The sequence below is a fragment of the Hyalella azteca genome, unplaced genomic scaffold (genome assembly GCF_000764305.2).
Source record: "Hyalella azteca isolate HAZT.00-mixed unplaced genomic scaffold, Hazt_2.0.2 contig8861, whole genome shotgun sequence".
Classification (NCBI taxonomy): Eukaryota; Metazoa; Arthropoda; class Malacostraca; order Amphipoda; family Hyalellidae; genus Hyalella; species Hyalella azteca.
This window is the reverse complement of record NW_025938944.1, coordinates 74,678-86,066: the sequence shown is the minus strand read 5'-3', so window position 1 is coordinate 86,066 and position 11,389 is coordinate 74,678. Positions and strand designations below refer to the sequence as shown.

General features: G+C 37.1%; 1 protein-coding gene across 1 annotated transcript; it reads right to left on the bottom strand.

The window, feature by feature from the left end:
• Window positions 1-2,323: 2,323 nt before the first annotated feature.
• Window positions 2,324-10,573, bottom strand: LOC108678223 (protein scribble homolog). Its single transcript, XM_018166589.2, has 5 exons — window positions 10,078-10,573; window positions 5,177-5,310; window positions 4,147-4,692; window positions 3,183-3,318; window positions 2,324-2,542 (listed from the first exon to the last, which is right to left on the bottom strand). The coding sequence occupies exons 1-5, from the start codon at window positions 10,210-10,212 to the stop codon at window positions 2,324-2,326; spliced, it is 1,170 nt and encodes a 389-aa protein (XP_018022078.2). The 5' UTR covers window positions 10,213-10,573.
• Between the last annotated feature and the right edge of the window lie 816 nt (window positions 10,574-11,389).

Here is an 11,389-nt window from a genome sequence, read left to right as displayed (position 1 = left end):
TGGCGGGCAGTACAATATATTGGCGAGCAGTACAATATAATGGCGGGCAGTACAATATAATGGCGGGCAGTACAATATATTGGCAAGCAGTACAATATAATGGCGAGCAGTACAATATAATGGCGGGCAGTACAATATAATGGCGGGCAGTACAATATATTGGCGGGCAGTACAATATATTGCCAGCAATAGAATTTATATGCGAACTATACAATATATTGGCGAGTAATACAATATACTGGCGGGCAATACAATACATCTGCGAGCAATATAATATATTGGCAATTACAATTACTTTTTAATTACAATGAGAAAGACAACTTAAACGCTCGGAATGATCATTACACCTTACGCACTGGGAATCAGCAATCCAACATAAGCGATGGATTTAAGTTTCAAATGCTCCGTGATATAGAGCTGCACGTGAGTATAATAAGCGGAACGGAATACCAGGTTAACTAACAAGATAAATTTACCGCTGAAGTAATGTTTCGAATACAAGTAATTATGAGAAAAATTATGAAAATCAAATTAGTCGTACAACGAGATCAGGTGAGAGGGGAAAACATTGGAGGCAAAAAGTTAGTAAAATAACAAGAGATGAAATTAAAAAATGCATTTTTACTTTTTTACAGAAATTCTTCTGGAGTTTCTTTTAGCTCGGCATTGGAGTACGTAAAATTCTAGAACATCGGCCAAAATAGTGTTTAATGGATTTTATTTGTTACATTCATTTCGTTAGTATGATTGATCTCAATGCTTACGGACGTTTTCGATTACGCATAATGGCATAACCGAATGAGAACGACGCAAAACCGAAAATAACGACGCATAACAGAAAAAGAACCACACATAACCCAAAAAGAACTACGCATAACCGATTAGCCACACTGCTCAATGTTGCTCTCACAAAAGATTTCTTTAATCATCTTGGTAATCTTGGTACTTGTTTGGGACATAGCAGTCCCAGACCACGATGGATCGCCGCTTCTGGTTATCGTTCATCCGCCCTCATTTGGGCCACCTGATGCACGATGCTGTTGCTTGCTTCTCGCCGCTGGTAGTGTTGCAGTGGAGGTCTATCTTTGATTGTGCCCAGGAAAATGTCCAGTTGTCTCTTGAAGGTCTCCAGGGTGAACTCCCCCTCTCTTAGATCCTTTGGTTGGACGTTGAACAGCCTTGGCCCTGCCATGGAAAGTGATCCTTCCCGCAGGGATTGAAATCTGACTGCGGATCTGTTTCGTAATGGGGGATCTTGCACAGTCTCCCCCTTCTCTCGTTGTGATATGTCTGAATCCTGAAGGTCTCGCTCTCGAAGCTTGGCACCATTCCGGTTATCATTTTCCATGTGTACAGAATGACATACCTCTCCCGTCTCCTCTGCAGTGAGTACAGACCCAGGCGCCTCATCCTCTCCCAGTAGTTCAACTCTTCCATCCCTCTGATCGTGGAAGTGAAGGTTCGCTGGACACCTTCCAGTTGCCGCACTGCGCCGAGTGTGAACGGGGTCCAGAGCTGGCAGCAGTATTCGAGAATTGGTATTACAAGGGCTCTAAAGAGTGTGATCATCGATTCCGTTTCTCTTGTTCTGAACGTCCGCCAGATGCAGCCAACGACCAGCCAAACCTACGCATCGAATGATGACTTATGAAGAATTGATTATAATATTGCAGCTAATGATCAGCCAAACCCATGATTATATGCATTCTATGTATGCATCATATGGAAAGGAGTATAGTACTGTAGCCAACGATCAGCCAAACCCATGATTATACGCAACGACTAATGATAATGACTTATGAAGAATGACATATAATACTGCAGCCAACGAACCCATAAGTACACGCATTTATTACAGCCATAAAAATTTTACATCGAGTGCAGATATTATCACGCTTAAAGGAAAGAATTTTAAAGCAAACGAGGGAATATACTTCTGTAGAGAAATAAGCAAAGTTTAATGAAAGGAAACAATACGATGGAAACCTAAACTTGATTACATTTAGCGATTAAATTATTGTCAAATTTCAGTCTAGAAGAGTAACAAAGTTTATAAAAATATAACTCAGTACTCACTGCAGTGAGTGACAGAGAGCGCATTTTCTCGTCGTCGAAAACGTGAAGTCACGGACGGACAGACAGACGGACGGACAGACAGACGGACGGACGGACAGACGGACGGACGGACGGACATGGCGAGCACAATAGTGCATTTTTTCCATAAATGAGAAAATGCGCTAAAAATGAGCTGATTCTACATTATCACTTACATATAATGTTTCTAATTTAGCTCAAATTAAATTAAATTGTTTATAAATGGTGGTCACCTTGACGAGACAGGGTCTCTGACCCCCCTAGAGATGCGGCGTCGGCGGGGGTTAGAGGACGCGTGGGTGGTGGGGGACGAGTGGTGGTCCCCCGTGGTGGAGGAGGCAGAGGAGTTGTACCCTGAGGACTCCCCAGTGAGGAGGTCACTCTTCACCACACGGCGCTGCACCTCCAGCCTGATGCTGTCTACACTGCTCTTCATCTCAGCCACCGCCTGGAGCATACAGTAATACTTATACAGTATACAGTAATGGATACAGTAGACAGTAATGTATACAGTAGATAGTAATGTATACAGTATACATGTATACAGTATACAGTACTGTATACAGTATACATGTATACAGTAGATAGTAATGTATACATGTATACAGTAGATAGTAACGTATACAGTATACAGTAATGTATACAGTATACATGTATACAGTAGAGAGTAATGTATACAGTATACAGTAATGTATACAGTGTACAGTAATGTATGCAGTATACAGTAATGTATACAGTATACAGTAATGTATACAGTATACAGTAATGTATACAGTATACAGTAATGGCGTCATTTTGGTTGCACTCATACAAATAAAATTTACACGTAATTGTTCGAAAATAATTTTTTCTGAATACATAAACTGATATAAGGTCGGAGGATAAACTTTTTCATTGAGTGGCCATTAAAATAATTGTTCGTTCACACAAATAAAAAAATATGTTATTCTTCCCAATAAGTTGTCATGAAGCATGAAATCTAAAAACCTTGCGAAAGATTCAATGAAAAATTTCTTCGTTAAGTAGCCGATAAATTATGACGAGGATTGTTGAAAAAAAAAAGCATTTTAAGCTACGCAAAAGTTTACCTGTTCATGCGTCAAGGAAGACATGCGTCTTCCATTACACGCAAGTATTGCGTCGTGCTGACGCAGGCCAGCCATCCATGCTGCGCCGCCACGACGCACGGTAGCCACCACAGCCACGCCATTGTCGTGCGTCATGCTGAACGTACGAATCAAAATGATAACTAGGTAAATTTACTTATTTAATATAATATAATATAATATAATATAACATAATATAATATAATATAATATAATAACATAATATAATATAATATAATGTAATATAATATAATATAACATAATATAATATGTTATTCTTTAATTGGTAAAAATAGCTACTATCAATTGTGATAATCAACAAGCATTTCCACGTAGTAGTTCAATTTAATTATCGTAATTACAGAAAGAAACACGAAAAAATTTGATCGGGCGACATTTATTATTGCTCATCATGAACCAGGCTATGTTTGCAAAATTTAATTTTAATAGAATTCCAAAAAAAAATTCTAAAAAATTATTTCAAGTTCCAAACCCAAGTTGAAAACGAAGAAATAATCCGAAATTAAAAGTGAGCAGCGCCATTCAAAAATATGTTCAATATATTTTAGCACCAAGTCTTCATGAATAATTTAATACTAAATTTTAAAGGTGTAAAAAAGGCTAAACTTCTATGAAAATTTTCAGTAAGCAATGAGGTGCAATTTCATTTGGTTTAGTGAATCTTTGGCCACCGTACTTGTACTCTCAGAACTGTCATCATTTCCTGACAGTTATCAATTTATATTTTTATAAATTATCATGACTTAGATGACGAGAATTAAAAAAAAACTGTGAGAAAAACTAGTACTAATCATCGTAAAAAAACATTTCAGAGAAGAAACATTCAGAAAAGAGAAAATAAGTAAAACATTTCAGAGAAGAAACATTCATGAAAGGGAAAATAACTTAGACTATATACCCAAGTTTAAGTTTAATTATTCCTCACCTAAACCCAAGACTGTTTCTTCCTGCCGTGGAGATGACGACACTCAGGACTCTCTCGATGACCTCCCCAGTCTCCCGGTGACTAGCTTTTGAGGGGTGACCCATGGGTGACGCTCCTCTGTTGCCATTGCCGTTATTTGTACACGGGAAACCGCTTAAAATCCTGGGGGAACCGTCAGGTATACGGCCAGGGGAAGCGTAAATTCCTTGAACATGAGGACCATTGGTGGGGTGAACCATCGGACCATTGCCTACGCGTACAAGTGATCCGTCAGACACATGGCCAACTGGCCCGTTTGGTATCCGAGTTAGTGGACCGTTGGACAAAAGAATTGGCGAGGTTTTAGTTACTCGGTTCAGTGAGCCAGTTTGCCCAAGTTTAGTGTTGTGTCCATGAGGAGCATGGGCCACGTTGATGTTGGCCAAGAGCCCTTTGTTGGACTTGGCGCCCAAAGAGTGTCCTCCGGTGCTGCGCGGCACGCTGCTGTAGGAGGCCCCTGTGGGGGACCTCACCACCGGGCGCCAGGTGACGGGATCGCTAGTGTGCCTGAAAATATAATTTTTAGTGAATTAAAACATTCAAGTTGCAAGTGAAATAAAAGAAATAGAGTAGAAAAGGGCTCAGTTTTCTTAACTCATTTTCGAAGTGAGTTGTTTATTTAATATTCCAATTAAAATAACGGAAGACATCATATTTAACCCTTTATCATCTGACGATATCTGTGAACTCAATGACAAAAGCGTGCCAGTTACTACAAATATTTGTAAAAATATGTTTGAATTTCTTTAGCGGATTTGCATCGATCTTTTTCATTTAAAGTGTACACTTACTAGATACATCACTCAAGAGCGCCAAAGAGCTCTCATATTTGAACCCTTTTCGTGGAATTTTATTAGGGCAACTGCGTAACTCAAGTAAATCTCCTACCTTTTTTATTTTTATTTTTTCGGAGAAACTAAGTAACTCAAAAGCTTCGAAAAAATAAAAAAAAGTTAAGAGATGCGATATAGTAAGAAGCGTCCGCACTCACTCTTTGACAGGTATGATGCCCGTCTCCCGCAGCAGCAGCGTGACGGTCGTGGAGGAACCGATGGTGTCTGTCACCTGACGATGGACAGCTCCGTTGACAGTTCTGCCGTTGACCTCCAGCAGCTCATCACCCGCCTGTTGAAAACCAAGATTTACAAGTAAACAAAAAACTAGTAAGAATACCGCGAAATTTGAATAAAAAATATATATTTTTTTAGTTCACTTGCATATCAACAAACTTTGTGGAAAAAATCTCAGACCACTTGCTTTCACGTAAGATTTTAAAAAAAATTTCTTAGATGCCATACATTTTCTTGTGTCACATAACTTCTTTCTAAAATCAGAGTGATGCAACCTTGAAAACAACGAAACATAAATCTGTCGGATCGGGCTTCTTAGTAAATTCTGAAAAATTTTTAAAGATCTTTTCGTCAACTCCGGTAATTCATGCATTGAGTCATTGGAAACGAGTCAGAAAAATATAATGCAGTATTTAAATCGAATCAGCACTTTCAAGCCACGAATCAACGAATTAATTAACGATGCGTACAAAAATAATTACACAAATCAACATCAATAATATCTCAGTCGAAAAAAAATTAGTGGTGTACAACAAAATTGAATTGATATTATATCTACAAAGTTACGACCAGATGCGTGGCAATAAAATGAGACATTAATTTAATTCCCGCCATCAAAACTCGCAACTCGGCGAGCCGAACATGTATTAATTATATAAGTCTATAACATAGAGCCACCGCGCCTCGTTGCGACACTCGATTGTTCGTCAGCGAAATGAGCATCAATGGTCTATAAAAATAATAAGTGTAGTACCGGTATCATTGTATTATAATATATAATATTAGCAACAGTAATACGAGATAGCAGCATTAGCAAACGTGTTTCGTAGTGGATCATACTAAGAAGGCAGTTGAACTTAGAATATTAAATGTCAGGTTTAAGGCAACAGTGAAGGAGCTTATAATCCCTTTGCGTTAGAGCGCAGGTAATTACTTCCAAGAATTTTTAGCTCATAAACGCTGCATCCCAGGCACTGTTTCGATTCCAAGAATATCTAATTTAAAAAAAAAAACAGGATTAATTCTAACACGAAGATCTCAAAGCTAAATAAATTTACATAATCAAAAAATAAATTTACATAATCAAAGTCTAAAAGGCTACATTGAAGTCACACAACTTTGTTTAGTACAACTTGCTACTAAAAGGGTTGAATAATGTAGCATATTTTACTACACCTGAACTAGACATTGAATTTTTCGAATTATTAACAAAAATCGGTAGTACTTGTTTTTGTATGTACTCTGAACTGTCATGCTGAATCGTACTGCAAGTCTAGCAACTTATTGTGAAAAATAGTCCTAGTACATAAACCCGGCTGATGAATAGTGGAATCGGCAATAAAAAATCCTGCTTGTTTTACAATTCTGTGCTTTAATACAACAATTGTATAATTATAGTGAAAACTTAATCAATAACTTTTCAAACATTGCCCAAATATCATTCAAGAAGGTAGATTTCCAATAAATTTATCTATAAAATCGAAAATTAATATCGTTTGTTTAGGCAAATCGTGATTTAGTTGAAATAAACATTTACTTTACGCATGGACAAATTCGTCCTGTAATACACAATTAAACTAATTTCCGATATGATTCCATCTTTTATGTTCTAATGCGCTCCTGTTGAACATGCAAGTTGCTTCATCGACAATAAACTGGTTTATCACCGACACATTCACACGTTATTAAGGAGCAATTCAAAGATAAGGACGATAGCAGGTCAAAGGTTGCCACCACAGAGCATTGACTTTAGGATACATGAACCATAATGTGAAGAGTAATATACGGGAAGATAGTTTCAGTGCGGAATATTGAAGTATAATGAAAGTATAAAGTGATGAAAATTCGAGTTTTTTTTTGTTTGTTTTAACGAATTAAATGTTTTTCAGGGTAAAATGCGTCATTACCGTGATGCAAATTTGATCTATCATTACACGCGTGGCTCAGACAACATGCTCACTTTTGCAACGCATCACCACATTGACGAGACGCAACGTAACGTCTATTAATGATGTAATCCGAAGGTAATCTGAGCAACGATGGCGTGTGATGGTTATACAAAGAATATAATGATCGTAATAAGGCGTCATGCAAGGTGCTGACGCTGGCCGGTTCGACCAGAGCTCTTCTTCAGTAAAACTTTCTCTTCGTGTAGGCACACTCTCGCTTTCTCGTGTACGCCTCACCACAGTTGTTTTGATCGCGGCTACATTGTATTTAACGTAATCCTGGCAACTCTTAATTATAAGACACTATTTGTTTTATAATTACTTGTACATATAGCTACTTGTACTTTTATAACTTGTACATATAGCAGTAGAAACGTTATCCTTTTAAGATGCCGACTACTTTAATAATTGCATTTCATGTATCTGTATGTTCTGACATTTGTTAACATAACTACATGAAGTGGTGATAACTTTTAGTATATATACTTTTGTGTAGATTCTGGGTAAGCACACTATACATATAACGGTACAAAGACCCTATATGTAGATAATCAACGAACAAGTAAAATATGTAAACAATTAATAAAATATTTCAAGGCATAAATTTTCTGAATGTCTACAAAATATTATTACATCCACAATGCAAACTCAGACTGATCGTTGTTGAAACAGTTAAAAAGAATGATGTACCCGCGAAGTAAGGTGTTTGACAGTGTTTTTCTTCGTTGTCAATGTGGGCAACAATTGTTAGCTCACAACCGTTGTGTGTGGGCTAACAATTACCGCGGCAATCATAAAACCAACACCCACAAGCAGCTACGAGATTTTTTCTTGTGTGCATGTGCGTTTCAGCGGTTATGGTTCAAGAATTACAGAGCTGGCAAAAGCGGTGCTGCATGTCGCGGTGACCCCGCTTTGCGCGGAGCGAAGCAGCGCCCGGCACGCAGGAAACATATCAACACTGCAAAGGTCAGGAGCGGCCAGTACTCCCAACCGGTTCATAACTTAAGAATTGTACGATTTATAATTTCATAATTGAAGTAGGACTAAAAAAATGTCTAGCTTAATGCTTGATATATTTTTATACGTTTAGGTTCCATTTTCAAGACCGTGTCATATGCAAGCAGAGTCAACTTAGCATTGTACGATTTAAGATTTTATAATTGAAGTAAGACTACAAAAATGTTTAGCGTAAATGCTATATTTTTATACGATTAAGTTCCATTTTCAAAAAAATGTCATATGCAAGCAGAGTCAACTTAGCATTGTAAGATTTAAGATTTCATAATTGAAGTAAGACTACAAAAATGTTTAGCGTAAATGCTACGTTTTTATGCGAGTAAGTTCCATTTTAAAAAAAATGTCATATGCAAACAGAGTCAACTTAGCATTGTAAGATTTAAGATTTCATAATTGCAGTAAGACTAAAAAAATTTCTAGCTTAATGCTGATATGTTTTATACGTGTAGGTTCCATTTTCAAGACCGTTTCATATGCAAGCAGAGTCAACTTAGCGTTGTAAGATTTAATATTTCATAATTGAAGTATGACTACAAAAATGTTTAGCGTAAATGCTATGTTTTTATACGAGTAAGTTCCATTTTCAAAAAAATGTCATATGCAAGCAGAGTCAACTTAGCATTGTAAAATTTAAGATTTCATAATTGAAGTAAGACTCAAAAAAATATTTAGCTTAATGCTGGTATGTTTTTATACGAGTAAGTTTCATATTCAAGATCATTTCATAGGCAAGCATAGTCAATAGTAACATAGCTAAGCCGATTTATTTATCTCGTTAAATATTAGGCGAGAAATAAAAAGGAAATTCAAATTAACATTCGATTCAGAAATCACTCAAATATCGTCCCACGAGTATTATTCGGTTATATGAACAAGTATAAGAAAGCATTCATCTAAATAAAATCATTATTGCATTCAGTATTTGAAACATTTGATGGTCCAATTCTTTGGTACAATTTTCTTGCTCTGTGAAAAGCTTGGGAAAAAATGTGCAATCATTCTATTTTTCCGACACAACGACAGGGTCGGAGCAGCGCGAGAGCAGCAAGGATCATTACCTCGGTGGTGTTGAGGTCACCTTAATTGAAGCACGTAGGTAATGGCGGTAGCTCCCAGACGTCGACTAATGGTCGTATATTGCTTTACTAACAATGGATTGAGATAAAACGAATTCGTGGTTGCATGAAGCTTTACAAGTTTCGGTATTTGATATGTAGCCAAACAAACGTACAGGTGAAAAATAAATATCGAAATATTTATCGTAAATAAATCTTTAAAAAGCTTCTGAGGTGAACAATAAACATGAATCTCACAAACAAACTGCTTACCATTTTGGTGAAAAAAAATCACAGCCGACAGTATGAAAAAATATCCCAGTGAGCTTATGATTAAATTATTTTTCTAGCAAATAAATTAAATGACAGGCAACAACGTAAAAAGTGTGGTTCGCACTACGCACGAGCAACAATGAAACGTTACAAGCTGTTGCCATATTTTTTTAAAAGCCTTTAGAATGCAAACCTACCAAATCCATATATTCTGATGCTGTGTGTGACTAAATTTGGCATTTTGTGAGACTAATTCCGGCCGTGCTTCAAACTCTACTAATTCGTAATTCCGACCCTCTTGTAATTATATCCAGGCAAGTTTCATTAACTTTTTTCGTTTTCAAACCTTCGTTTCCCATTCAAGAATGTCCACCGCATGCATTTACCATCCGGTAACAATCACATGCATGTGAGAGTGTTTCTTAATAACTTAGTTTCGAGTAATGTAAAAATAATTAATAAGCTTGACAATAATAATAAAATAATAATATTACTAAGTCCTACCTTAAAGCAATCGTTACCCACCTTGATGCCTTCCTTCTGCGCGATGGAGTTCTCTTCAACTCTGATGATGAAGAAGCCTGTGCCATGCTCATTTCCACCTCGCAGGTGGAAGCCGTACGTCTGGCCTTTGCGCCGTGTGAGCGTCACCAACCTCATGCTGGGGCAGTTTTCGGAGAGGAAAAATAATGTGTGTGCTCAAGTAGAATGTACTTAAAATGGCAGTACTTTTGGGGCTCAGTGTGGAGTAACTAAAGGAAATGTGAGCTATTTTCAATACTCACGGTAGAGTACTACCTGAAATTCGAAGGTAGTAGTCTACCTTCGCTCAATGCGTGGTCCATCGTTGAAAAATATTTCGACACTCGAGGGCGGACTCGAGTGTAGTAAATAAGTAGTATTTGTCTTTCTATTCCTGGTAAAGCACTTCTAGACTGGAACTATCCTTCTACAGCCTACGAAGTGAAGGTAATGCTGAAGCCGATAGAAACAACTGTTCCGGCCAAGCACATTTTGGGGCGCACTTAATATAGGACCTAAATTAATCATATATTTTACATATCAGTCGCTCTGCGCATTTCTGCACAATCAACATTTCTGCACAAAAAAATAACACCCTCATTAGCATAAAAAGGTGAAATCCATTTCCTGCTATTTCACGTAGTTTTAACAATAATATTCAATGATACAATAATTTTTGACACAATAAATATTATATACTCGACACTAAAAATAGAATTTGATTACCGTTTGTGGGATGGACCGAAATAAATATATACATGTATAATAGTACATACTTTAACACTCAGCAGATGTGTCCTTTTAAATGTAGACACAAACGTTCATTTCCAATGCATAATTCATTAAAATGCAAACATCGATACCGAGGAGAAATTTTTATCATTTTACGAACAATCTTATAATCAAGTGATGACGTGAAAAAATATGTATTTTCAACTGGTGAAACATTTCATCATTATTTCGATTTAGAATAAAATCACAATTAATGGTGACATTTCTCTCGCTGTTGGTTGAAATGAATCAATCGACCATATCCCGTATTTTCGAAGGTCGAACTTAAACAATTGAGTTACAATTGAGTTTTTTCAATAATAGGAGTATATAGGAGCATGAAGGCCACTTAGACTACTCCACTGCCGCTCAGCGGGTGGTCGACGGAAATCTTGATCCTGGTTCCCAGGGTCCGATGTTTGAATGTTGTTAGTCACCATAGAATACGTGACTCTCTTTGCCGCTGCGAGTAGCACGCGAAGTACGAAGAACTGAATTGCGCACTAAAGAAAAGATTGTAAACGTGAGATATTGCAGAATTGCT

Excerpts from the sequence above, each read along its gene's own strand:
- LOC108678223 (XM_018166589.2), bottom strand. The coding sequence starts at position 10,212 with ATGAGGTTGGTGACGCTCACACGGCGCAAAGGCCAGACGTACGGCTTC. Across the intron at positions 5,311-10,077 it reads CGCAGAAGGAAGGCATCAAG|GCGGGTGATGAGCTGCTGGA; the intron begins GTGGGTAACGAT and ends GGTTTTCAACAG. Across the intron at positions 4,693-5,176 it reads GGCATCATACCTGTCAAAGA|GCACACTAGCGATCCCGTCA; the intron begins GTGAGTGCGGAC and ends TTATATTTTCAG.